General features: G+C 45.7%; 1 protein-coding gene across 1 annotated transcript in view; it reads left to right on the forward strand.

Annotated features, from left to right (window-relative positions):
* LOC142584535 (uncharacterized) overlaps positions 1 to 26,897 on the forward strand; it is a 714,262-nt gene that overhangs the window by 204,474 nt on the left and 482,891 nt on the right. The window contains exons 8-9 of the mRNA XM_075694643.1: positions 18,764 to 18,912; positions 19,021 to 19,164. Of these exons, the coding sequence (XP_075550758.1) occupies positions 18,764 to 18,912; positions 19,021 to 19,164 (293 nt within the window). The remainder of the gene's footprint in view (positions 1 to 18,763; positions 18,913 to 19,020; positions 19,165 to 26,897) is intronic.

Here is a 26,897-nt window from a genome sequence, read left to right on the forward strand (position 1 = left end):
TAAGCTCACTTTCATCTCGCACATAAAATATCTCAAAACTAAATGTCTAAAAACAATTAACTTGCTGAAAATGCTATCTCACACGACATGGGGTAGCGACAGAAAATGTCTAATGAATATTTACAAGAGCCTAATTCAACCACGGCTAGACTATGGTGAAACTTGCCAAGGTTGACGACTGGGCGTGTTGGCATAGCATATTAGAGGTTGGATTGCGCAACATTTTGACGAGACACAGAAGAGAAACACACACCACAGAGCGCTACTTGCAACTATCATTTTATTCCCTTGTCAATTGAATAAATATGGGAAGATACTCCTGTATCTTCCTGTACATTCAGGGGGGGGGGGGGGTAGCAACAAAAAACAGATAAACAAAAAAGTTTTTGACAAACATGGCCATCTATCAAAGCCAAGCCGGCTTTGTCATGTGATCATTTTTGCTGCACTCGACATTGCAAAAAAGGAAAAGGATACGAAATTTTCAGATTAGCGCGTGAGGAAATCTTTTTCCTTTGCACTAAGGGAGACTGACGGCGTGCTCACGCACATACTTCCCAAACACGCAATCTCAGTGACTTCGATTATCTCTCGCGTTATTTGGCTGCCATCTTTGCTCACAATCTTGCAATTCTTAAAGAATGGCCGACATCCTATGGTGCCGTAGTATACAACTCTGCCGCCCCGAGCGCACTAATGATGCTGGATCCCGTCCACCACCTCAGTATCCGTCTGGCCGCAGGCGCATTCAGAACTGGCCCGATTGAAAGCTTATATGTAGAATCGAATGAGTGCTCACTCCATATGCGGAGATCACACATCAGCTTCATATGTTTCCTTAAAGTGCACTCTAATCTTGAACATCCGTGTTCTAAAACCATTAGTGATTTGACGTGCACTGCGCTTTACCATAATCGACCCTCTGTGAGATGGCCTTTTTCACTGTGTATGAGGGAGCTTAGCGTGGAAATGACTGTCCCACTCTTCGAACATCACTTAATGCCTCCAGCGAAGCAGCTACCTCTTTGGGAGTGGCAGGTGATTGAATGTGATATATCTTTTGTAAGACTTACAAGATATGCACCAGAGCTCGAAATTCGGATGCATTTCCATGAACTCCAGTCAAAGTACTCTCATTCTGAATTCTGCACCAATGCATCAAAATCGCATGTTGGCATGTCTATGTGACTGTTGGCTACTCTTTTTCTGAATCAGGTGTATTGAACTCCGATACCGCAGAAGCCTATGTTGCAGAAGCCTATGCAGTACTGTCTGCAGTTAAACACATAAAGAAATTAAGACTAGAAAAGGCAATTATATTTACGGACTTGTTAAGTGTCATAAAAGCACTGATGTCCTTAAGAAAACACAAAAATCCTGTTTTTATTCAGCTTTACTCGTTCTTGTGCAATATTTATTCAGCTCGTAGACATGTAATAATATACTGGGTTCCTGGCCATAGATGCATTGAGGGTAATGTGCTGGCAGGCCAAATTGCCACATCAATTACATAGCAAGCTATCAATCCTACCACTGCCATTCCTACCACAGATCTCAAGCCTTTCTTGCGAACTAAACTGCGAAGCCACTGGCAACACTTGTGGCACAGTGAAACAAATAATAAGCTCCACCTGATTAAGCCGAAGTTAGGTTTCTGGCCCTCCGTTACAAAATCACGAAGAACTGATGTCCTATTCTGTCGACTCAGAATAAGACACACATATGGTGCTCAGAATTTTCTATTGACTGGCAATGAGCCTCCAACCTGTGGTAGATGTGGTGAGAGGCTCACTGTTCTCCACGTCCTTGTGGAGTGGCGAGAAGCCGAAAGAGAAAGAAGGAAACATTTTCCTCTAGCATACCGCTATTGTCTCCCTCTCCATCCTGCTGTGTTTATTGGTAAAGAACCCCTTTTTACCACCAAAGCTGTCGTAGGTTTCTTGAAAGATGGGGTCTTGCATGTTAATACCCCAAAGGTTTCGTACCGCGTCCTCTCTACAGAGACTGCTGCTGTGATAGTAGTCCTTGTGTAGCACGTGCCTTCAGGTCCTTCAGATTCAAGGGCTCTGTTACGGCAGTAGTGCTTTTAGGAATCTTTAGCCTAGGACCAATTTTGGCATTCTTTCACAATGTATCTTTCGTGTCCTTGGCATGCTTCATAGTCATTGCCGTAGTTTTACGACATGTATTCTACCGTCTTTTAGGCCCCTTTTCAGCCCTGTCATATCCCTTGTTCGTAATTTATGACTTCACATTGAACACATTCACATTGGCCTGGCGCTCTTTAGCCATACTTGGCCCTTGCACCACAAAACACTATATTCATCATCATCATCATCATCATCATCCTTTAAAAGAAAAATGAAATGCGAGCTGCTGCACGATCGGCTGCCACCCCAACTGCCGCCGTATGCTTCTGTCCATGAGAGAGGCACGCCAACCTTGCGCGCATCTCTGCCGTTGCACTTCCACCCCGACAAACACAAATGGGCTGTGCCCCTAGCTCTGTGCCATGCCATCTTCCGAAACATAAATGGACTGCCCCAACTGCACTGACAACACTTCAGGCGCTGCTCCAAGATTGCTCGCTGGGCCCTCATTCTGCTCAGTTCTGCTAACTAAGTCGCTCGTGCTTGTATTTGTTGCATCAAAGTCGTTCCTGGCCACATTGTTTCTCAGCTTCGTTTGACTTGCCGCCGAAACGGAACGTGGCTGATCCGCCCGCTCATCATCGGCAATGCATGACGTTGTTGGTGAAAAGAAGGCGCACTGCTATAGATTTGGAAACGAAGTGCTTCTAACATATGAGGCGATCGTCGCAAACGTGCTTCCATGGTATAGCAACAGTGACGGCCACGACGGCAGCACTGACACCGTAGGGCAGGCTGCCTCAACATTATCCCCGTGGGAGGTCCTATAGATGATTCAGTCCCTCATGGGCTTGTTTTTGCGAGGGACCTTCCTCCTCACTGCATGGAGTACCTGGATGCCTTGGAGAAGGATACCGGTAAGCTTTGCGTAACGCGAGCAAGGCTGACGGACATGCGGTGTTCTCGTGCAAGCCAGTGGGAAATATGTGGCAAGATGCTTGTGGTGATTTCGCTCCAGCGTTTCTTCTGGATTTCTCAAGCTGAGATGCTGCCATGGTAACTTTCCTGCATTTTTTAAAAGGCGCCTTTCGGGGCCACCTAAGTGATGCCTTGGAGGAGCTGGTACGTCACTTGCTGCCCGTGGCCCCTGTTTACAGTTGTTTAGCAATGCCATTCTTGAACGCTGACAGCCGCGGCTTGTTAACAACATGTGATCGCAGCACGCGGGAAGCAGAGTTAAACAGTTAAATGAGTCAACACAATCGGAAGCCGGATGGAGGAAGGTTTGGGGGAGGAGAACTGGCCTCTCTGCCATTATAGTTTTCTCGGAACAGCTATGCCATCCCCCACATTTGATTCCTTCTTTTTCATGCCACCCAGTTGTAGGAATTATCGTTATAACAATGGAATTTTCGTGGCCCTTGAATATTGTTATAAGTGGTTTCGATTGTAGTTACGTTGTGCTTGAAAACGTCATACCTGCCCAGCGAGCCATGTCAGATTTTTTTTTAAAACAAATGAGCCTTTCAAGCGAACTGGAGGTTAACAAAAGAAAGTGTTTCTGCATAGCGAGCCTCTCCGAAAGGTGCAAGCAATTGTTTGCAGCCTTGCTCCACTGCTCCAGGTACTTAAAGGGGGACTGGGGTCTTAAAAACTGTAAATCGCGAAAAAAAAATTTATTTTTGGGAGCTACTTGTTTCGGCTTCTATAACGCATAATCTATACTGTATCAAAACGATTTGCCCAGAAACACACCCTGTCAGAATAAGATTGTCAGCGTGGATGGCGAGAAAGGAGCCCAAAATTGCGCAGAAACACCAGAGTTGATGGAGCTATCTCTTGTCTTTGCCACCGCTGAGCACTGCCATCTTCGTATCATTCGAAAGCTCAAAGTTTTGCCTTTCAGTGCCCTGCATCCTTGCCAACGATGGCTGCATAGAAAACTGAAAATGCAAAATGTAAAACAATCAGGGGGGCTGGATTCGAAGGCGCCTCTCAGCATACTGGTGCACTGAGCCAACAAGAAGGCCGCATGCATCGCAAGCTTTGCCAACAAAGCTTGCGATGCATGCGGCCTTCTTGTTGGCTAGGTGCACCAGCACTCTGAGAGGCGCCTTCAGATTGGCTATTGCTGTGTCAACTAGTGCCCTGAAGCTGCAAGTGCAGCACTTGTCTACTAAGCCTTCTTTGAAAACGCTTGATCCGCTGTTTCTTTGTTCATGATATTGCGAAAGTAAGCAGAAAACCAACTCTCTGTAAAAAAAAAAAAAGAGAGGTTAAAAAGAAAAGGCCTCAGCCATGTGTTCACGTAAAGCAAGAAGTGAAAGCCGTCCTATGGCAAGGAAGAATAAGTAGTTGTCCCAAGGCGAGCTGATGGTAACATTGCGCAATTTCGTACTGCATCATCGGCAATAATGCAACAACGAAGCCAACCGTTGTCCTTTTTCCTCACAAATGGGTTTACTTTAGAGACTGCCAACGATGTGTTGATGCCTATGCTGGTGCCTCTCGCATGCATATCTGGGTTTGTGTTGGTGTATTCCAGACCCTTACGAGAAAGCGTTTGATTCAGTCGAAACCTCAGCAGTCATGGAGGCATTACGGAAGCAGGGTGTTGACAAGCCATATGTAAAAATACTGAATGATATATATAGCGGCTCCACAGCCACCGTAGTCCTCCATAAAGAAAGCAACAAAATCCCAATAAAGAAAGGCATCAGGCAGGGAGATACGATCTCTCTAATGCTATTCACAGCGTGTTTACAGGAGGTATTCAGAGACCTGGAATGGGAAGAATTGGGGATAAGAGTTAATGGAGGATATCGTAGTAACTTGCGATTCGCTGATGATATTGCCTTGCTTAGTAACTCAGGGGACCGATTGCGATGCTTGCTCACTGACCTGGACAGGCAAAGCGGAAGGGTAGGTCTAAACATAAATCTGCAGAAAACTAAAGTAATGTTTAACAGTCTCGGTAGAGAGCAGCAGTTTATGATAGGTAGCGAGGCACTGGAAGTGGTAAGGGAATACATGTACTTAGGACAGGTAGTGACGGCGGATCCGGATCATGAGACAGAAATAACCAGAAGAATAAGAATGGGCTGGGGTGCATTTGGCAGGCATTCTCACATCATGAACAGCAGGTTGCCATTATCCCTCAAGAGAAAAGTGTATAACAGCTGTGTCTTACCGGTACTGACGTACAGGGCAGAAACGTGGAGGCTTACGAGAAGGGTTCTACTTAAACATAGGACGACGCAACGAGCTATGGATAGAAGAATGATAGGTGTAACGTTAAGGGATAAGGAATGATCAGATTGAGTGAGGGAACAAACGCGAGTTAATGACGTCTTAGTTGAAATCAAGAAAAAGAAATGGGCATGGGCAGGACATGTAATGAGGAGGGAAGATAACCGATGGTCATTAAGGGTTACGGACTGGATTCCAAAGGAAGGGAAGCACAGCAGGGGGCGGCAGAAAGTTAGGTGGGCAGATGAGATTAAGAAGCTTGCAGGGACAACATGGCCACAATTAGTACATGACCGGGGTAGTTGGAGAAGTATGGGAGAAGCCTTTGCCCTGCAGGGGGCGTAACCAGGCTGATGACGATGATGACGATGATGATGATGATTCCAGACCCTGTTATGAGCCTATACATGTGCATAATGTCAGCAGAGGCGGAAGCAATTTTGTGTTTTTAATTATGATGTAATTATTATTTCCTGGCTTTGAAGCTTGAAATTTATATTTTGTCAGTTCGTTTAGTCATTTGTTTTTCTGAAGTATAGTTTCTTGAAAGCCTCAAATTTAGGGATCGGCACTGTGTACCTCCTACTCATTGAATTCTCGTCATTCTTTTTTTTTTGCCCGAGTGCTGGCAAGTCAGAGAGTACACAAAAACTATGATATAGTGTTTAGGACACTGCAATAATTTGAAATCCTGCAGAAGTCAGCAACAAGAATTCACATTTCCGAGTGTCTACCAACCGGCAAAACTGGGAATTCTCAAAGATTTTGAATAATCTGGGAAATACTCAGGGAAAATTTCTCAGGGAATTTCTGCTTCTATCAGGGAAAACTAGCTATAATTTTATTGAAAGGGAACGAAAGTCGCGCTAATGCTCGCTCGAGTAACAGAGAGGAATCGTAACAAATAGACTTTGACACCGCGTCGTCGGCTGGAGGAGTTAGCAGTCTGCAGTCGACGCTCGATTTTTTGGACATGGCCGATAATTCGGATGGTTTCGTGGCACCACCACGTACCCCATAGAGTCAATGTATAAGAAGGTCGGAAATTCCGGACGCAAGACCCCTTCGCCGTCTTATTTTCCTGACTTTTTGCCGTGACGGCAGGTCCGAAACGGCATTAATCAAAGCCACCTCCGCCGCCATTTCGATTACTTCGGCGCCTCGAACCGGTGCTCCGCCACGCAGAACAGCTGGCAGCACCGTGGCAACGCTAGCCCTAGCTGCTTCGACGTTCGCTTTTAAGCTTCTTGCTGTCCGGTGTCGTGTTCCTCATCTAATCAATTCGCCGCTGTCAGCAATGGCACCGACTGCGCCTTTGTAATTCTCGCGATTGGCTTCGAAGCTCGCAGAGCACAGCGCGTTGCGTAATGCCGGTCTCCGAAAGTTAGCTTTGCCTTATTACAGCAGTGTTACGCGGGGAAGGATAACAAATGTGGGAAGGGGCAATTGTCACGGGACATGGTATGTATTCCTTAATTATACACGCGTGCTCCCCTGTCTCCTGTCCCGGTACAAGCACTGATATGACTAATAAGTGTACTGGCAGGCCTGAAGAGCCTTTACGGACGTGCCTGTGGCAATTTTAGCCCTTAAGGGCAGTTAAAGACATGCATTCATTTTTTTCAGACTGCCCAACGTATTGGAGTTTTTGCAGCCTCTAGGGTGTCAGAAATATCGGACGTTGACTGTACAACTGACCAAGAGTATGCTTCAAGTGATCCAAGGGGTGAACGCGGTGCAGAAGGAGGATTAGAACAGAAAGGACCGATGCACTGAGGAATTAGCGGGAAAGGAGGCATGCTGCCGCCACTTTGAAGGGGCTTGAGCTCAAAAAACAAAGTGTTGGCAGACGCCGAGATGCAGGTGACCGTCATACAAACCAAAATAAACTCTTGAAAGCAGTTAAACACAAAATTGTGCGTGGGCTGAGAGTATGTGAGGGCAGTTGAGGTTGACTTTCCAGCTGCTGAGAGAGAATTTCACATGTGAGAAAGTTCAGGCCTTATACCTGTGAGCTTGCTATCAGTTGATAGAAATCGCTCATATTCGAAAATGTTTGCTTCTATATGCTTCTCTTTTTATTCGTATTTGAACATGTTTGGCTTGATAATCTGCAGTCTACTTTGCTATTTTGGGAAGATATTTTATTCGCTGTGCATTTTACTAACCCGTCCCTCCTGTTTTCTTTTTGAATAAAATAAACACTCTTACTATTCAAACTGGATTAAGTCGTTTTATTTTTGGACATGCGTGTCAGCCCGTCTTGAGAAATGCCTCATTATGTAACGCCTTTTAATGCACGAAAAACAAGACATAGACACAACTTTTCCCTTACGCCATTATTTGCTAAACCAAAATCTCACATGAATAGTTTTTATCCCCGTACTATAAACGAATGGAATTCCCTCCCTGTTGATGTACTTCAATCAGGGAACATCACAAATGATTTGGAAAACTATTTATCACATCAAATAACACAACTATAAGCAGTATTTCTCACTATTTTTCTCATTTTTTATGTTAAATTTCCTGTATTTTGTTATGTTTAGTGCCCGATTGTTGTTCGGCACAGCGTTTTTTATCCACATATAAATTCAAATGTGCGATTCTTTTTATTGTTGTTACAGTGCTAAGGCAAGCATTTTGATTTTTGTAACGTGGCTATGGGCTGCATCCTTTTCACGCACTCTTTATATATATATATATATATATATATATATATATATATATATATATATATATATATATATATATATATATATATATATATATATATATATATATATAGTCATACTGTTAACCCTCACTTGAAGGTCGTTACAGGGAGGGTCAGTAATGGAATTGTACATAGAACAAACATTGAAGATCATTTGTAGAAAAAAAAACACAGCTAGATGCAAGGAACAAATAATAAGCTATACAGTTTGAGCGAAATACTTATCAAGACGAACCTCAAAATCACTCATAGCATTTTTTGTGCCACATCATGCGGTAATTCATTCCACATTTTAATAGCGTCAAGAAAGAAAGAAAAGTGGAATAAGTCTGTTTGAGCTATTATTGGTTGCACCAATGTACTGTGTGTTGTTCGTGGTAACCTTTTGTGAAAGAGCGTTAGATAATCATCATTGTTTATTTTCACATCTGCGTGTAGTATTTGAAAAAGCAATTTCAATCACTGCTTCTGCCTTCTTGATTCCAGCGGTTCCAAGTTACATATTTTTAACATTTCAGTTACAGAGTCACATCGTTGATATTTAGAGCAGATAAAGCGAACTGACATTCTTTGAATTCATTCTAGTTTATGTTTTAAAACCTTTTGATCACACAGCACCACCGTATTCTAGGCTTGGACGGATATATTTCTTGTATGCAATCAACTTTACTTCTTTCTTTGCCTGGTGCAATTTCCTTTGCAGGTAGCACAACTTCCTGTATGTTGATTGACAAATATTTTCAACATGAGGACGCCAGTTCAATTTATCTGTTATGGTTATACCCAAATATTTGAAACTACTAACTTTTACCTGTATATTATCACCAATGTTATATGTGAATGGAGATCACTTCCTTTCTTTTTGTTATGTGTGTCTAAGTGTCTTTTTTTAAAGTTAATTTCTGTACCCCATTTTTTACACCATGAGCGTAAGTTTTGAAGGCACTTGTTGATTTTAAATTGATCTTCCCTGCATGTTACCGGACAATAAATTGGGCAATCATCTGCGAAAAGCTTAATTTTTGCAGGTGATTGGACAATCACTGAGGTATCATCAATGTATAGCATAAAAAGTAGTGACCATAGTATGGAACCCTGCGGCACGCCTGAATGCACCTCACGATTTCCCAACAAAGTATCTGCCACTCTGACTGCTTGTTGGCGATCATTTAAATATGCTCCTATCCAATCAAGAACATCCGCACTAAGACCGACATTGCGAAAGTTGAAAAGCAGTTTACGGTGTGAAACTTTGTCAAAAGCCTTCACAAAATCTATGCATATAACATTGACTTGTACACAGGCATCTATAACAATACAGAAATCATGAATCGTTTCTATCAACTGTATTACAGTTGAAAGGCCACTGTGAAATCCATGCTGGAACGGACATAATAAGTCATTTTGTTGCAGAAATTGTCTGATGTATTGTGGGGATCGCACGCGCATCCCAATATCTCCGGAGCGGCCACGCGGTTATCACGCGATAATCACGTGCTCGCTCGCGGAGAGTGGCTGGGAGAGGGCACGTTCGCCGCTCCCGCTGCTCTTCACGCCTGGCCGCGACGCCGCAGCCAAATTAAGGCACCCCGTTCCCTCCTTTCCCTTTCTTGGAACCGGGGAGACTCCCTCTCCGCCGCTCGGGGAGAAGCGCTATTCCCCCGATGCACCGTTGTCTTTCGGTTGAGGAGCTTGCGACTGGCCGCATCTCAATTCAGCCGCTGAGACCGCCGCACGCCGTCCCCCTGTTGCGCCCGGCCTTTGTGTGCGACTGACCGCCCCACGGCCCGAGCGCGGATCCACTCTGGGTGAGCTGAACTCTTATCAGCCTCTTTTGTGGTTCCCACACTGTGCGGTTTATTTCACCCCAGACGTGCGGAATGCTCCGCCGCTGAGGTTTTGTGTTGTATTTGTATGTGTTGTTGCTGTTGTTGTCCAGTTGGTATATTTGTACACCAAGGTGAATAAACACCTTAGGTCGAGACTCAACCTGTCCCCACTGGCCTGAACCCGCCGTGGTCGCAACTCACTGCGAACCGCGGGTTAGGGGTCACAGCTCTGACTGCTAGGGCTGCTGCGAAAGTGCTAGTGAGCGACTGCCGCTCCGCCGGCGCTGTGCGATCCAGAGAAGGGTCAGGTGCGCACGCGCGAGCCTGAGTAATACCCCTATAGTATTTGGCCACTATATGCTCAAATATTTTACAGCACGGATGTGAAAGACACAGGCCTATAGTTGCTCAACATTGTTCTATTGCCGCCTTTAAAAATTGGGACCACAATTGCTCTACGCCAATCTTGAGGTAGCGGTGGCATTTTAAAGACTTCTGAAATATAATTACTAGGTAATACGACAACCACTCCACGAATCGTCGCAGAAATTCATTCGGTATACCATCAGGCCCACATGACTTTTTCGTGTCCAGAAGGAGCAGCTGATCAAATATGCTTTCTCAGTTAATATTATCTGCTTGAAATGGCAATGTATGAGCCGAATCATATTTTTTGTTGTCGTCCTGGTCCGTACAGAACACTCACTGGAAATATCGATTGAATCTGTCAGTGATATCAGGCTTTTCCGTAATTACTTCCGTTCCTTCTACAATCTGTTCAATTCCTTCATTTGTTTCCTTAAAAAACAGCCAAAACATTCGTGGTGAGCTCTTCAGAAAGTTAGTGAGGGTGTTATTAAAAAATTGTTTGTTAGACTGCGCCATCTCTGCCTTCAAGTTTTCTTTTGCACGAGATATTTCCATCGGGAACTTTTTATTTTTGCGCAATATTTTTATTCTGCGCTTCATCTGAATTATTTTTCAGCTTATCCATGGGTTTTTTCGTTTTGTTTTTGTAGTGTGAGTAGGTACGTAGTTATCTAAACAGTACTGCACAATTTTCTTAAAACGTTTCCAAAGCTGCTCAACCGACTCAAGCCTTGATATAATCTGAAATTCGCCAAGCGACTTTTCTAAAAAGTCAATGATAGTCGTATCATCAGCACGACCATAGTCTTTAAAATGTGCATAAACATGACACTTTGCTCGAATGCTGATGTCACAGAACACGTCAACCACAGCCATTCAGTGGTCCGATATACCCTCCTCAAATTGATACGGCGTAATCGGCTACTTTACTTGATATGAAAACCAAGTCTAGCAATGACTGTGACGTAGGGGTGATTCTTGTGCAGTCTTTTACAATTTGTGTGAGATTATGAAAAAACCCGGAAATCAGGAAAGTAGCCTACGAAACCTTCGTTAGGAGCAAACTCGAATATGCCTCTCCGATTTGGAGCCCTTACCAACATTATTTAATTACCTCTCTCGAGTCAGTCCAAAACCGTGCTGCCCGATTTATTTCATCAAACTATAATGCACACGTCAGCATAACCCACATTAAATCAGCAGTAAGATGCAGAATCTGACGTCTCAGCCTGTTCCATAAGCTATATTACAACTTTTCTAACCTGCATGGTACACTGTTACTGCTACCCGCTCGAACTTCTCGCCGCCTGTTCAACTCCAACAGCATCCAACGCCTTCATGGTTCGACTGTTGCATTCAACAAATTGTTTTTTCCCGCAGCCATTGAAGACTAGAATTTCCTTCCTGAAGCAGTTGCTCTTGAGAGAAATCCAAAAAAATTCAGGCAGTCCTTAACTGAGCTCTTTGTTAAATAACTTGAACTACACATTTTTGTTTTCTCACACCATTGTTACGTTACAGACGTTGTCCAATAGAGGATATTGATTTACGTTATGCTTTGTATAACTTTGTCTTGCATTTCAATGTCCGGTTGGGTGTCAATCTTTTATTTCAAAGTATATCTTCGTTTGTTAGCTTATTCCTAATTACTTGCTCCATCCCATCCTTCTATGGAAGGATGTGTGTTTTACCTTTTTTTTTTGCCTTGTGTTTTCCACTGCTCTTTACTTTATCCTTCTTGTGTGCGTGTGCGCGCTCTGTACTTGTAACCTAGTTGATTCATTGTTGAATAGCATTCGATCCGTTATATGTTATTTCAATACTGCTTCCCCACCCCTCTTATGTAATGCCCTGTTAAGGGTCCTTAAGGGTTAATAAATGATGATGACTTTAGCTGTAATAGCCTGTCAGCGCTATGGGTTTCTACATGACCAGTTGAAAAGCTTTCCCAGTTAATATGCGGTAAGTTGAGGTCTCCAGCCATTATTAGTCTTGTGTTTCCATTTACTCGGGCGGAGTGCTAGGCGGTCTGTAGACGGCTCCAATAAGATACGTAATGTTGGCGTAATTCACCTTGCACCACACTGTTTCTGGTAAATGGCAATCCACTTTTTTTGCCACCATTGTGCTTTTAGTTATCACCGTCACGCCACCACCCCGAGTGTCCCTATCTCATCGAAAAATCTTGTATCCCGGTGGTACAATGGAGTTATTCGTTATGACACTATTCAGCCATGTCTCTGTTATGACCATAACATGGGGACTTTATGTAATAAGTAAGTATTCTCAATCTGTGACTTTGTTTACAATGCTTCGCAAATTTATTGAAAGAAATTTGAGCTATGATCGCGCCTGCTGAGGTGGGATCCCACCCCTACTAGCCACCGCTCCAGGCATACGCGATCCGCGATGAGTGGAAGCTTCAGAGCCGTCGTGACGTTATGGTTTATCTGGTCTATGCTTGCACTGACAACGAATGTTCCGTTTTGAATCCCATTCGTAGAGCTCACCGTTTACTTTAAGCTTATCATGAATCAGCTTCACTTTTGTGCCATTTGCTCTTTCTGCTTCGCCACAACTTTTTCCTGACATCGGCGGTTTCCTTCGCTTAATCATTGCTGATGCCAATGGTAGACCCCTTCAGCTTTCCACCGTTCTTGAGCACATTTTCCTTTTCCAAGTGATTATAAAAATTCATAATGACTGTTCTTGAACTATTTGGTTTTTCCTTGCCGAGCCGGTGAATTCTGTCTACTGATTTCACTATAACGCCCAAGTTTACTTCGAACAGATTACCAACAACGGCTCCCCTCAAGTCTGATTCGGTTTCACCAGAAGTTTCAGGTAGGCCGAAAACGATAAGGTTATTGCATCTGCTCCTGTTTTCATAGTCAAATAATTTCTGTTCCTGTTGCCTAACTATAGTTTCCAGGCTAGTAATACGCTCACTCATTTCCTCAAGAACTTTAAGATAGCCGGTCAGTTTGTCAGTTTTAGTATTTAAATCGGATACCTCCTCCTTCATAGCATCTATCTTAGATTCAAATGTAGCCTGATTTTGTAAGATTTGCTCCAACATCTCAGCGGTCTTTGGCTCGGGGTTTTCCTTAATGTCACCTGACGCCGAAAGCATCAGCACTGCAGACCAGCAATCAATGACCCTAGCAATACAGTTGGGAGGGCACAGCAATACCAACAAAAATCGGTTGTCACTTCGGTAACATGCAGCATTGGAGTTGTAACAAACCTGCAAAGACAGTAGGGCCACCGTAGGCATGTTTTCTGCAGGCCATGTTGCATGCTCTGAAGGCTTCCTGGATGTGCTGCTCGTTTTCTAGTTGAGCCAGAGGTGACGTCACCGCTGATGACAGCCGATCCTCCCACACATTGCTCGCAGCATCCCGATAAGGTCCGTTGATAGGTAGCCAGTTTGTGTCGCTCGTAGTCGTCGCTCCTATAATCCATGACAAAACCTGCATAGATGGTAATGATAGCTAAGGCATGTTTTCTGCAGGCCATGTGCCGTGCCCTCTCCAAAGATATATATATCTTTGTTGCATTGTCATTACCTTGTCAACCGTATTGCCCCTCCTGCATGGGCCAGTATGTTGGCCTGCAGTATGAATAAATAAATAATAAAATAAATGAAACAAAGTTCTTTCTCACTCACGAATTTTGCAAAGGCACCCAGGGAAAACCTGGAAAACTGAGGGAATTTGGAAATGTCAAGTTGGTAGACGCCCTGCATTTGTAAAGCTGCAACATTATAATTCATAACTTTGGCTAAAGTATAGATGCAAACATCCAAATGCAAACGTGTAGTCTTTGAACGTCCACAAACATACTTGCTTACTTTTAGTTATGATGTTGCGGTACATTTCTTGCAAGTTACATATTCCAAATTTTTAACACAACAATTGCAACTAATTTTCTTTTGTTGACTTTCCAAAAAATGTAATTGTATATTTGTAGTCAGCGCACAGGATTCGATGTGTTCTGAAAGATTGATGTGTCTAGAGCCAGTAACAAAAATTTTTGTTCTTGATGCCATGTCCCCTTATATATAATGCTGTTTGCTTTTTGTACTTTTATCAAAACACAAATTTTAGGCGCTATCTAATATTCAAACCTCAATACCAAGAACTAAAGTTTCTTTTGCAGAACAGAGCCTAATGTATACTCTTTGAAGTATATAGCAAGGAAATTTTTTTTTTTCATTTTGGAAATTAGTTATTTCGCTACATTTTCTACCACATGGTTGCCACATTTTGTGGGCCTGTATTCAGTGGGCTGTGAAATATTTATTAATGGCCAGATAAAAAATCTGTTTGCTATACTTCATTCCTTACTGTACGCTGTCTGACCATAACTGACATGTTGTCAAGCCTTTGTGTATCACTGGTTTGCTCAGACTACATTGATGTCTGTTGTGTATAAAGTAGCTACAGGATGGCATGAATAAGTTGTTGGAAGTAGCACCTGTGTGTGTGCGTGTGTGTGTATACATTCGAACCCACTTATAATGCTACTGGTTTTAACAAAATATCAGTTACAGTGAAACCTCGTTAAAGCATAGTTGGCTGGAGCTCGGAAAAAGGACGTACTGAATGGTAGTACTGTTTAACCAAAATAGCATGAGATCGACCACTTACCTGTCAAAAATGTAGGGAGTGCAGTGAAAGAGGAAAAAAAAAACATGCAGTATTTATTCACTTCGCGCGACTAAAGTGTTATTTTCGTTTGATGCTGCGGCCGCGTATGAGCGACGACAGCGGCTTCAAACTTACTAAAGCTGCGAGGCAGCCTTTCAGCCAGCCCCCTTCTTCTCGACAAACACTCGCATGGCAGTTTCCTCGTTAGCATTACGTATTCTCTATGCACGCGTGCGGTAGCACTGCAGAAGTCGCGGGGCACCTTTTTCATTGCGGGGTGCCGTTCTCGTCGCGACGATTGCATTCATGAGGCTGACATAACGCGCAGCTTCTGCCGCTGTCGGGCCTGAATTTTCTGTGCTGTCACTTTTCATGCCTTCCTCATCACTGTTGCTAGCCGACACTTCGGCAACAACAGAGGCAACGATGGTGAAAAGTCGAACCTTGCAGCCGACATCTCTTCGCAGTCGCAGCAGCGCTGCCGAACAACTTCTTTGCATTCCAAATGCCACACACTGTAGTCAACAGTGCCAGCACCGAATTCTTCCTGTCACGTTTGATAGCACGAACAATCTCTAATTTTTCTTCTATGCTGAGCATCCGGCGCCTTTTTTATCCAAGCTTCGGCATGACGCCATAACACTCTCTGGCGCGCCGCCGAGATGATGATGTGGCTTCACTCACGAATGCACAAGGCACTTGGAGGCCGGTGTTCCAATCTCTGTGGCTTGTTGTTCTGCCGGGCCACCCGATGGAGACGGTGCACCACTGTTTTTGTGCGACAAAAAGTGGGAACACTACGTGTTAACTGATACATACGCAATAAGCTGGTATGGTTTATGCGGATACAAAAGACATTATGTTCAATGGCCGATGAGGGGGGGATTTGACTTTACTGCTTTTAAAACGAAACTACTGTTTAAGCGGGTACGGTTGAATGAGGTTTTACTGTATAATAATGAGAAGCTGTTGCACCGTCAACATTTGTATGTTTTCCATGGTGAAATAACCTGCTTACTAGAATGCCCTATGGTACATTATCGGTCACAACGATGAAGTCTGGCTGCTTGGTGTCCATGCCGAAAACTAGCGAAATGCGAAATTCTTGAAGAAAGAGAAAACAAGAAGTGCGACCTGCTGCGCACTCATTTCCAGCCTTCTCTGTGTGCCTTTTTCCCGTAGCCCTTCCACCCCTCCGAACGCGAATGAACCATGCCAACTGCGCTGCTCCTAGATTGCTCGCTGGCTCCTCATTCAGTGCAGTTCTGCGAGCAGCCTAATTACTCGTGTTCGTCTTTGTTGATTGTGTTGAAATCATTCCTGGCCATGTGGTTTCTCAGCCTCGTTTGACTAGCTGCCGAAATGGAAGATGGCTTTATTCACTTCGCGCGAATAAAGTGTTATTTTCGTTTGATGCTGCGGCGGCGTATGAGCGACGACAGCGGCCTGCTGTCGTCGCTGATCTGCCTGCTGATCATTGGTAATGCAGGACGTTGCCGGTGAAAAGTGCACTGCCTTAGATTTGGAAACTAAGTGCTTCTAACGAAAGAGAGATCATCGCGAATGTGCTTACATTGGGTAGCGACGGTGACAGTGAAGGCGACGACAGCAGGGATGACGCGGTAGGGCAGGGTGCCTCAGCGTTGTCCTCACTGGAGGTCGGGCAGATGATTCAGTCCCTCCAAGGCTTTATTTTCGCGAGGAACCTTTCGCTGCATTATGTGGAGCACCTGGATGCCTTGGAGGAGGATGTCGGCAAGCTTTACTTAAAGCATGCAAGGCTGGCGGACATAGGGTTTTCTTGTGCAAGCCAGTCAGGAGTATGTGGGGAGATGCTTGTGGTGATTTCGCCTCAGCGTTTCTTCTGGGCTTCTCAAGCTGACAGGCTGCTGCGGCAAGTTTCTCACATTTTTAAAAGGCCCCTTTTGGGGCCACTAAAGCGATGCGTCGGCATAGCTCGCATATCACTTGCCGCCCATGACACCTCTTTGCAGTTGTTATAGCAGTGCCATTCTTTAACACCGACAGTCGCGGCTTATTACACGCGATCGGAGCACCCGGAAGGAGTTAAATGAGTGAACGCCATCGGTAGCCGGATGGAGGAAGAAGGTGGGGAGGGGCACTGGCCTCTCTTTGCCATCCCGCTATTTAATTTTTTATGCAACATGGTTTTAACAATTATCCGTTGTAACATGGAATTTTTGTGCACTTGAATATAAGTGGGCTTGAATGTATGTGCCTTTGTTCATCTGTGTCCAATTCATGCCTTTTAATGTTCTTATTGATTACCAGTGTGCCCAAACTACCACTCTGGTGACCTTACATCAGTTCAGCTTTCCCAGCTTCTATGTGTCCTTAAAGTTTTTTTTTTTCTTCTTTCGATGTCACGGAAACTCCTTTGAACCGCACGTCCACTGTTAAGTGTAACACTGACATCGGCATAATATTGTTACGAAACAATCCTGGAAAGAAAGAGCGTAGACGGATAGAGCAGAGAGATGGCACTACACTCATGACTGGTTATTAGGCACAAAGCTTGCCACATATATATTGCACACGAACTCTTTACACCAGGGGGTGGCAAAGAGCAAACGACAAGTCATCTTGCATGCTACAAACCTAGCAGTTTCATTTCCGCCTCGTATAACAAAACAGATGTTTGACTAATACAAGCTTGACCATAACGTGATATGCCTCTAGCAGTTCGCGTGTGGTTTTCTCTACTCTTACCCAGGATCCTCACTTCAGAAAAACGTGGTTCACAGCAGTACGATCTACAATTCACCGAAAGATGCGCACTCATATCCTTCTTTAAATTGTCGGCTTGTTCCCTCATTTGGTAGTTCACACAATGGTAGGTCTGCCAGACGTAAATTTTTCAGAAACTTAGTGGTACCTAGTAGACCACAGCTGTGGAACACTGCACGAGATGTTTTGCTTGCTTCACTTTGTATATTTGCACAGTACATCTTGCGATTCGGGAGCATAGGTGAGCCAGTTTGTTCAGGGCTCAACAGGTAACGCACACCTGTTGGCCACCTTCTTGAGGTTGTGGCTCATCTTGTGAAAATAATGCACCACCACCTGTACCTTTCTTCGGAAATCCTGCTCACCTCCGTCGCCCACCTTGGGATTATTGCTACCTTTGAGGTTCTGCAGCAGGGTTTCGGTAACCGAACCAAATGAGGAAATCCGGCATTTTAAAACTTGCTGGACCTGATGTTCGAAACTAGGCTCGAGCTGGTGCACACCCGACCTTCTAAGCATGGACCGTAGGCAGAGTGTCGCTGTAACTCTTTTAACAATTTTTGAGCGGGCAGAGTCATAGGGCAACAGTTCTCTCACTCGCAGTGAATAGTAGCACCAGCAGACATGTTTATTTAAAAACCTAATATTTGAATCTAGAAAAAATTATACAGATCCCATGCACTGTGGGAATTCATGTAAGCAAATCCTTCCCAGTCCAATTTCTTTGTACTTCTAAGCATACAGTGAATAGCATTAGAGAGATTGTGTCTCCTTTCCTGATGACTTTTTTTAATAGATAATTTTCTACTTTTGTTCTGGAGGACCAAGGTAGCTGTGGAATCTTTTTAAAAATGCTTGAAAGGAACAGAAAGGCTACAACAGCTAATAGGTTTAACTTACCTATATGTTGAGGGTGCCCGACCCTGTAGACCAGTGCACCAATGACAAACAGCACAAGTCGCTGGGTGACTGTGGGGTGAGAGTGGAGCTGGTATTCCAGAGGGGCAAACAATTATAGGCCTCGCCGGGGAACGTGCACGCGGCACCATCGCAGCACGGCAGGGAAAGCAGTGCGCACACGTGACGGAGGTTGTTGTTTGGTGAATGCAGGTGCTGTCTCTGGAGTTTCTCGCCTTGCAGCTGAGCCTGCACAGCGGGAGCGATGTGGACGACCAGAGTGGGTGGCTGTGCCTGCTCCGAGACTGGCATTGCCTGCTGATGCAACAGTTGCAGGAGCGGGCTGCCTCAGTGCTCAACCAGTAAGCACGTTTTTGTTTTGTTCATAAGTTTGGTAAGATTGTTAAAAGTATGACTAAGGCAAAATGTGCAGTTTGAACACATGTTCTGAATTGGTTCTCTCATCCCAGGCAGGAGTTGCATGTGCGCAGAGCCCAGGTGTGGCTGGCTGCCGAGACATTGCACCAGCTGGAGCCACAGGGCACTGCCCTGCCCACTGCTGTAGCTGCACTGGTGGCTACAAGGCCGCCACTAGGCCGAGATGTGCTGCCCAGGTGGGTCGGCTTTCACATAGCGTGTGTTTTTACAATGTTTTCTCTATTCAAAGTATTTGGTGGAAATCGATACCATAACTTTGTACTGCCAGCAGTCTTTGTTTCAATGAACAAGTATCCATGCTATTTATGTGGCACTTTGTAATGAGGCATTTCTTCTACTGAAGAAATGCTAACTGCCATTTTAGAAACCGTAACGAGAATTGAAAGCGGACAGGCAGATATGCATGGTAATTTGCATGCACTTAAGCATTGGCAAGCATCTGTCAATGTGGAACTGCAATGGTTATCTTCAAGGATATGTGTTCTTGAGGTTGAGATGTCGTGTGGGGGGCGGGCGGGGGGGGGGGGGGAAACAAGATGCATTACAAGTTCGCCTGCCTGAAGCTATTAATGCATTATGTGAACAACTTAAGACTATTGAATCTAGATGCGATGGTACCGAAAATCGACGAACGATGATTCCAATGAAACATGGTCAGCATCAGAAGGCAAAGTCATTGATGTATGTTCAAAAGAGCTTGGTGTTACAATTGAACCTTTTCAAGTTGAGCGTGAACGTTGTCTTGGCAAATATTAAGTGGGGTAATGCAGACAGGTTGTAACAAAATTGACCTTCTTTGAGGACAAGCAGAGAGCAATTAAAAACGTTTATAAGTTCAAAAATACAAATTTTTCTGTTAGTGAAGGCTTTTCATTGCAAACAAGTGTAGCCAGAAAAAAGTTAATTGAATTTACAAAGTCCGAAAATGTCCCATTTAAGCTAGCTGTCAATAAACTATGGATTGAAAATTACTGTGTTCACTTACTGTGCTGACACTGACAGCACCATTCAATCTAGATTAGTTTCAAAGGCCGGCAGTTTCATCAGGTAGTCATCCACCTCAGATTTCAAGCGTCCATAATGCTGTAGCGCAGCTTTTGATATCTTTCACGAATATGCGCAGCACACTCCCAAAACGTGTTGAAGTTTGCTCACATCTAGAAAACAATTGTGCTAATCTACTACTCACAGAAATGTGGCTTCACTCAGAGATCACCGATGATGAAGTCCTACAGCTATCAGTTGACTACAACATCTATCGTAAAGATAGGGATGGAATAAGGGGCAGTTGGGTGTTGACAGCCGTAAAGAAGAATATTACTGCCTTTCCACTCTATATTTCAAGCCCATTTGAAATAAGCTGAGTGTGCGTACCATCTTCACATTCTAAGAATGCATTTAGAACGTGTTGCTTACCATCACACAGCAACAATATGTTCACGTCTTATTTTTATGAAAATCATAGCAAAATTACTTTGAAATTTCCAAAAGGGAACATATTCTTTTTTGGTGATATTAATTACCCCAAAATTAACTCGGCTAACCTAACATCACCATTGCCAACACTACAATGATTTCATCAAGCTTACGCTAGACTTTTCCCTAGTACAAATGATTCATCAACCCATCTGTGGCAATAATATTATTACGGCAGGATGAAAGAAGAGAGAGGACGAAGAAGATTAGAGACGCTAGCTGCTGTGTGTTGTTGGTGGTCAGCCATCTTAACTACTCTGACTCAGCCTGTATATAGTTACGCGAAAAACAAGTCAGTAAGACGAGCAACTATTTACAGGCTATATTTACAGCAGCAGTTGCAGCGCTGACCGGTTAGATTCACAGCGCGAGATCAATTTGTTCTTCCTCCTCTTTTCTTGAGTGATGGCACCCACGTGCCTCGTTCAAACAATCAAATACCACACACGTGTAGCATAATCCCCAGTGGCACAAGCGACGTCCGGGGGGTCTAAATGTCATCACTGAGAGGATGATACTGCTTCAGTCAAGTAACGTGCATGATATCACTGGACTGGGAAGCAGATGGGGCATCAGGGGCGATCTCGTAGGGAACGGGAGTCACTGCACGAAGCACTCGGTATGGGCCTGTGTAACGAGACAGCAGTTTTTCTGACAGGCCGACCTGATGCGATGGAGACCGTAGAAGCACCAAAGAACCAGGCTGGAAATGCACGTCTCGGTGTCGCCGGTCATACAAACGCCTTTGACTCTCTTGGGATTTCAGAAGGCGTACACGGGCAATTTCCCTTGCATGGGCACAGCGGGCGATGGCTTCAAGTGCATATTCACTGGTCGGTGCCGCGTGAACAGGGAGGGTTGTGTTGAGGGGCAGGGCTGGTTCAGAAGGAAAAATGGGGAATAACCGGCTGTGTCGTGGTGCGAGGAATTATAAGCAAATGTGACAAATGGTAGAGCGAGGTCCCAGTCAGTGTGGTCTGAAGAGACATACTTCGCGAACATGCCTGTGAGAGCGCAATTGAGACACTCCGTGAGGCCATTTGTTTGCGGATGGTATGACGTGAATAGCTTGTGCCTCGTGGCACAGGACTGCAGGATGTCCACGGTAACTTTTGATAGGATGTCCTGCCACGGTCTGTGAGAAGTTGTCGCGGAGCTCGATGTAATAAAATCGCGTTGCATAGAAGAAAATTGGCGACATCTGTGGTGCAGCTTGTAGGAAGCGCTCAGGTGATGGTGTAGCACGTCATGTAATTTGTGGCCACAGTGATCCACCTGTTCCCAGAGGTGGAAAAAGGAAAAGGGCCAAGTAATTCCAAACCAACCGGAAAGAATGGTTCCGCGGGAATGTCGAGTGGTTGAAGGTACCCAGCAGGGAGCGTCGATGGTGTCTTGCGTCGCTGGCATTTCTCACACGCAGCTACGTATCTTCGAACAGAGCGAGCAAGCCCTGGCCAAAAGAAGTGTCGGCAGATCCGGTCGTAGGTACGTGACACACTCAGGTGACCGGCAGTGGGGAGGTCGTGAAGTTAGTTCGTGGACAACACCTGAGTGAAGGTGTTTAGGGATCACAAGGAGTAATGCAGGGTCGTCGGGGTGAATGTTGTGGCGGTAGAGTACGCCATCTTGAAGTGTGAATAAGCGAAGGGAACTGTCGGCAAGTGACGATTCTAGGCGGTCAATGATGACACGTAAGGACGGGTCACGGCGCTGCTCGTCGGCGACTTGGAGTAGTGGAAAAACAGAGAAAACACAGGCGTTGGTGTCAGCACCAGACGTAGAGGTCGCGTCTTTGACTGGGTAGCGAGAGAGGCAATGTGCGTCCTGGTGTTGGCGTCCTGAGTTGTAAGTCACTGTGTAGGGGATTTTTGTAGTCAGAGGGCCCAACAACTGAGCCGGCCAGTAGGATCCTTAAGCGACGAAAACCAACAGAGCACATGATGGTCTGTGATTACTGAGAAGGGCTTGCCATATAAATATGGGCGGTACTTTGAAACAGCCCAGACGAGAGCAAGACATTCACGTTCGGTAATCTAATAGTTGCACTCTGCAGTTGTCAGGAGCCGGCAGCGTAGGCTGTAACGCGGTCGTGTCCATGTTGGCGATGCGATAAGACGGCGCCGATCCCATAACCACTGGCATCGGTTCGGACCTCTGTAGGTGCGGACGGGTCAAAGTGGGCCAAGACCTGTGGATTGGTGAGATTGTGATAAGGCGTGAAAATGTGACAGCCTGAGGGGAACCCCACGTAAAAGGCACGTCTTTCATCAGAAGTTCAGGGAGCAGTCGAGCAATTGCTGCGAAATCTTTCACGAACCATTGGAAATAAGAATAGAGCCCCACAAAACTCCGGACGTTTTTGACAGACTGAGGTACAGGAAAGGCTGTTACTGCTCAAACCTTCTCCGGGTCGGGTTGTACTCCGGAAGCATCGACGAGGCCTAGCACTGTAATCTGTCGGTGCAACGAAGTGGCACTTCGATGAGTTTAATTGGAGCCCAGCCTCGCGGAAGATGTCAAGGATAGCTGCGACGTGCTCAAAGTGCGTCTCAAGTGTAGGAGAGAACACACGGACGTCGTCGAGGTAAGAAAGGCAAATGGACCATTTGAAACCTTGAAGCAGAGAGTCGATCATCCGTTTGAACATGGCTGGGGCATTGCATAAACCAAACAGCATAAACTTGAATTGGTAGAGGCCATCTGGAGTGACAAAAGTAGTCTTTTCTTAGTCTTTCTCGTCGACGGAAGTCTGTGGATAACCAGATCGAAGGTCGATGGATGAAAAGTGTTTGGCACCATGAAGACAATCAAGAGTGTCGTCGATTCGTGGTAAAGCGTGTACGTCCATTTTAGTAATTTGGTCTAGGTGGCGGTATTCAGCGCAGAAACGCCACGTGCCATGTTTCATTTTGATGAGCACGACCGGCGACGCACAAGTACTCGACGAGGACTCAACAATGCCTCTGGCGAGCATCTTGTTTACTTCCTGCGGAATAATTTGCCGCTCTGCCGTGGACATGCGATATGGTTGGCGCTTAATGGGAACAGCATCATCAGTGTTGATCCGATGCTTAACAAGGGACCTCTGACCAATTGGTCAATTATCAGTGCCAAATATGTCGCGGTAGGAAAGCAAATGGCGATATAGGGCGGCTGCTTGGTCAGGTGCAAGGTCCGGAGCGACCATGGGATGTCATGGGTCGTCGAGGTTCAAGGCATCGTGCGGATAATCAGGAGGATCTGGAGACGCGTCGGCTGCAAATGCAGTGACGTGGTCGTCTGTCACTGACCGGAGCGTGGCCACCGCGATGCTTTCAGGTAACACTTGCTTTGTCAAGCCAAAATTATAACGGTGAGACACATCTGATTAGCGGCAAGGGTTACGATGGAGTGTGGCCCAGAGATGTTGTGCACCAGGAGGACATCACGAATAGGTGCAACGACATAGTCGCCATCAGGCACGGTTGCTGTTGAGGCCAATTCGATGAAGGTTAGGGCTTTTGAAGGTAAGCGAACAAACGCTGTAGTGCAGAGGGTGTCCGGTTGTTCAGGGCGAACATCTGAAAGAAGAGCAAGCTCGAGGCACAGTGTACTGGGGGAACAGTCGATGAGGGCAAAATGCGTCGTCAGAAAGTCGAGCCCGAAGATTAGGTCATGAGGGCAAGTGGTCAGCACGGTGAACAGGACTGGAACTTGGTGGTCAGAAATTCCTATGCAAACAGTGCACATGCCCCTGATGGCAACAGTGGCACCATTGGCGATGTGTATGGCTCGAGTGATGGCAGGCGTAAGAACTTTTTTGAGGCAACAACATAGGTTAGCGCTCATTATGGACACTTTGGCTCCAGTACCAATTAATGCCGTCCACGGAACACATCTATGTCTACTTCAATTAGGTTCGTGTTGGTGAGAAGCATCAACGGAGGATTTGGAGAGGACGAACGTGATGCAGCACTACCTTTAAGAGCTGCATGGCCTAGTATTCCGTCCGTCGGCTTAGCGAGGAAAAACGGCGAGGTTGGTGTGACGGGGAGCGACGGTGTTGAGGCGATGGCGATCGCACGGAGGAGTGGCTGTCAGTGGCATCAAAAGTAGGGTACAGACGGCGAGGTGAATAATGGCGAGCGTCGGCGTATGGCCGAGGAGCAGAAAATGAGCTCCAGTACGGCGGTATCCAGGTGGTGTGGCGGGATACATGACCAATGTGGCGACAACGAAAGCAGATCGGTTTGTTGTCTGGGGTTCGCCATTTGGCAGGGTTGCGTGGTCTGGGAGCGAAATACTGGTCATTACAAGTTGTGGACATGAGAATGGGTGCCGAATCAGGTCGGGAGACAGAGCAGACAGCCAAGATTTGCAATTTCTTGCCGCACAATTTCTTGAATAATGGAAATAGTGGGGGCCGCTTGGTCAAAGGTACTGTCAGGGGGTCATGGATGAGAGGGGGCCAGACTCGCTGCTTCAATCTCACGGTAAACAATATGTGTGACATTCTCTTGAAATGGTCGTGTGGCAGTAAGAGTGGAGCAAGAGGATGTGGCAGGGGTGTTTGGGAGGTGGGAAAACTGTGGAATGACGCGGCGGCTTTTGGCTACGTCGAAGTGGCGGCATTCTTTGACAATGGCATCAACGGTAGAAATGTTGTGATAGACAAGCAAGTTGAAGGTGTCCTCTGCGATGCCTTTTAGGATTTGGCCCACCTTGTCAACCTTGGTCATGTGCTCGTCAACTTTTCAGCAAAGCGCGAGCACTGTCTGTATGTAGGAGACATACGATTTGGTCAACGACTGGACACGGGTGGCAAGCTCTTTCCATGCAGCCTGTTGGCGACCTGACCTGGCCAAATAGGTCGCAAAGCCGCTCTTTGAAAATATCCCAGCTGGAAAGCTCCATCTCATGGCTGCGAAACCAGACACGTGGTGTCCCGTCCAGATAAAAGATCACATTGGCAAGCATGATGGTAGGGTCCCAGTGGTGGCTTTGGCTAACACGCTCATACATGCTAGCCAGTCATCGACGTCAACGTCATTTCGGGCAGAGAATGTCCCAGGATCACAGAGACTAGGAACCGTAACGTACATTGTGGTTGACGCCATAGGCGTAGGTGGCGACGGGGTGGTTCCATCGGAAGCCATGGCTGAGAAGACGACGGTGTGGCCGCTTCGGAACTCCGTGGCAAGGATGGGGAATGGTCCCCCTCCGCCACAGTGTTACGATAAGGACGAGTCAGTAAGACAACCAACTATATACAGGTTATATTTATAACAGCGGTTGCAGCACTGACCAGTTAGATTCACAGCACGAGGCCAGTTCGTTCTTCCTCCTCTTTTCTCGAGAGATGGCGCCCACACATCTCATTTAAACAATCAAATACCACACGAGTGTAGCAATATATTGTAAATATAGTCTTTCTATACTCACAACGTCCCCATAACATATCGGTGGGAGGTGTGGAGTACCACAGCTGGAAACGGAGCTCCATAGTGGACGTCGCATCACCGTCCGCACCATGAATGACGGTGAGCATGCGAGATCAGTGTCGTTGCTGCCTCCAACATCACCGTCGCCAGCTACATCGCTCTCACCCTCAGTTGTGGTTGTGCAACCCAAGTATCCTGGAACTTTCTGCAGGACCGATGGCGCCGACGTTGAAGAGTGGGTGGCCATATACGAATGCATGAGTGGAATCAACAAATGGGACCCAACGCTAATGCTAGCTAACCTGTTGTCCTACCTAAGAGGCACGGCAAAGGTCTGGTAAGAAAACCACGAAGAGGAGCTAACCAGCTGGGACCAATGCAAACAGATGTTGACAGAGTTGTTTGGCAAACCAGCCAGCTGTAAAATTGCCGAAAAGCAGGAACTGGCCCCCCATGCCCAATTCCCCATGGAGTCCTATGTCTTGTACATCCAGGATGTGCTGGCACTTTGTCGAAAAGCCGATCACGACATGACAGAAGCTGAGAAGGTCGGGCACGTGCTTAAGGGCATTGCTGATGATGCCTTTAATCTGCTTATGTGCAAAAGCTGCTCTACAGCTGATGCTATCATTAAAGAGTGCCGACAATTTGAGCAGGCCAAAAGCCAAGGTGTCTTGCACCCATTCGCCAGACTTCCCACTCCTGCTGCAACGTCGACCTGTGAAGATCAACCCTCAGAGCAGCATGCATCACCATCAGAGGAGGTGATGCGAATCGTTCGACGTGAACTGGATGAGATAGCGCCTGCAGCTTTCTGTTCGCATAGCCCTGATGCTACCACTTTTTCCATTGCTCTTGTACAAGCCATCGTTCACCAGGAACTTGAGAACATTGGTTTAGATTCTGTATGTGCTGTTGCCAATCCTAGAGCTAACATACGCCCTTCTACTATTTTCACTCCACCCCGACACTTCTCTCCGCATTATTGTAACCCGTCTGAGTGGAGAACTGTG

The sequence above is a fragment of the Dermacentor variabilis genome, chromosome 6 (assembly GCF_050947875.1).
Source record: "Dermacentor variabilis isolate Ectoservices chromosome 6, ASM5094787v1, whole genome shotgun sequence".
In the NCBI taxonomy this organism is placed as follows: Eukaryota; Metazoa; Arthropoda; class Arachnida; order Ixodida; family Ixodidae; genus Dermacentor; species Dermacentor variabilis.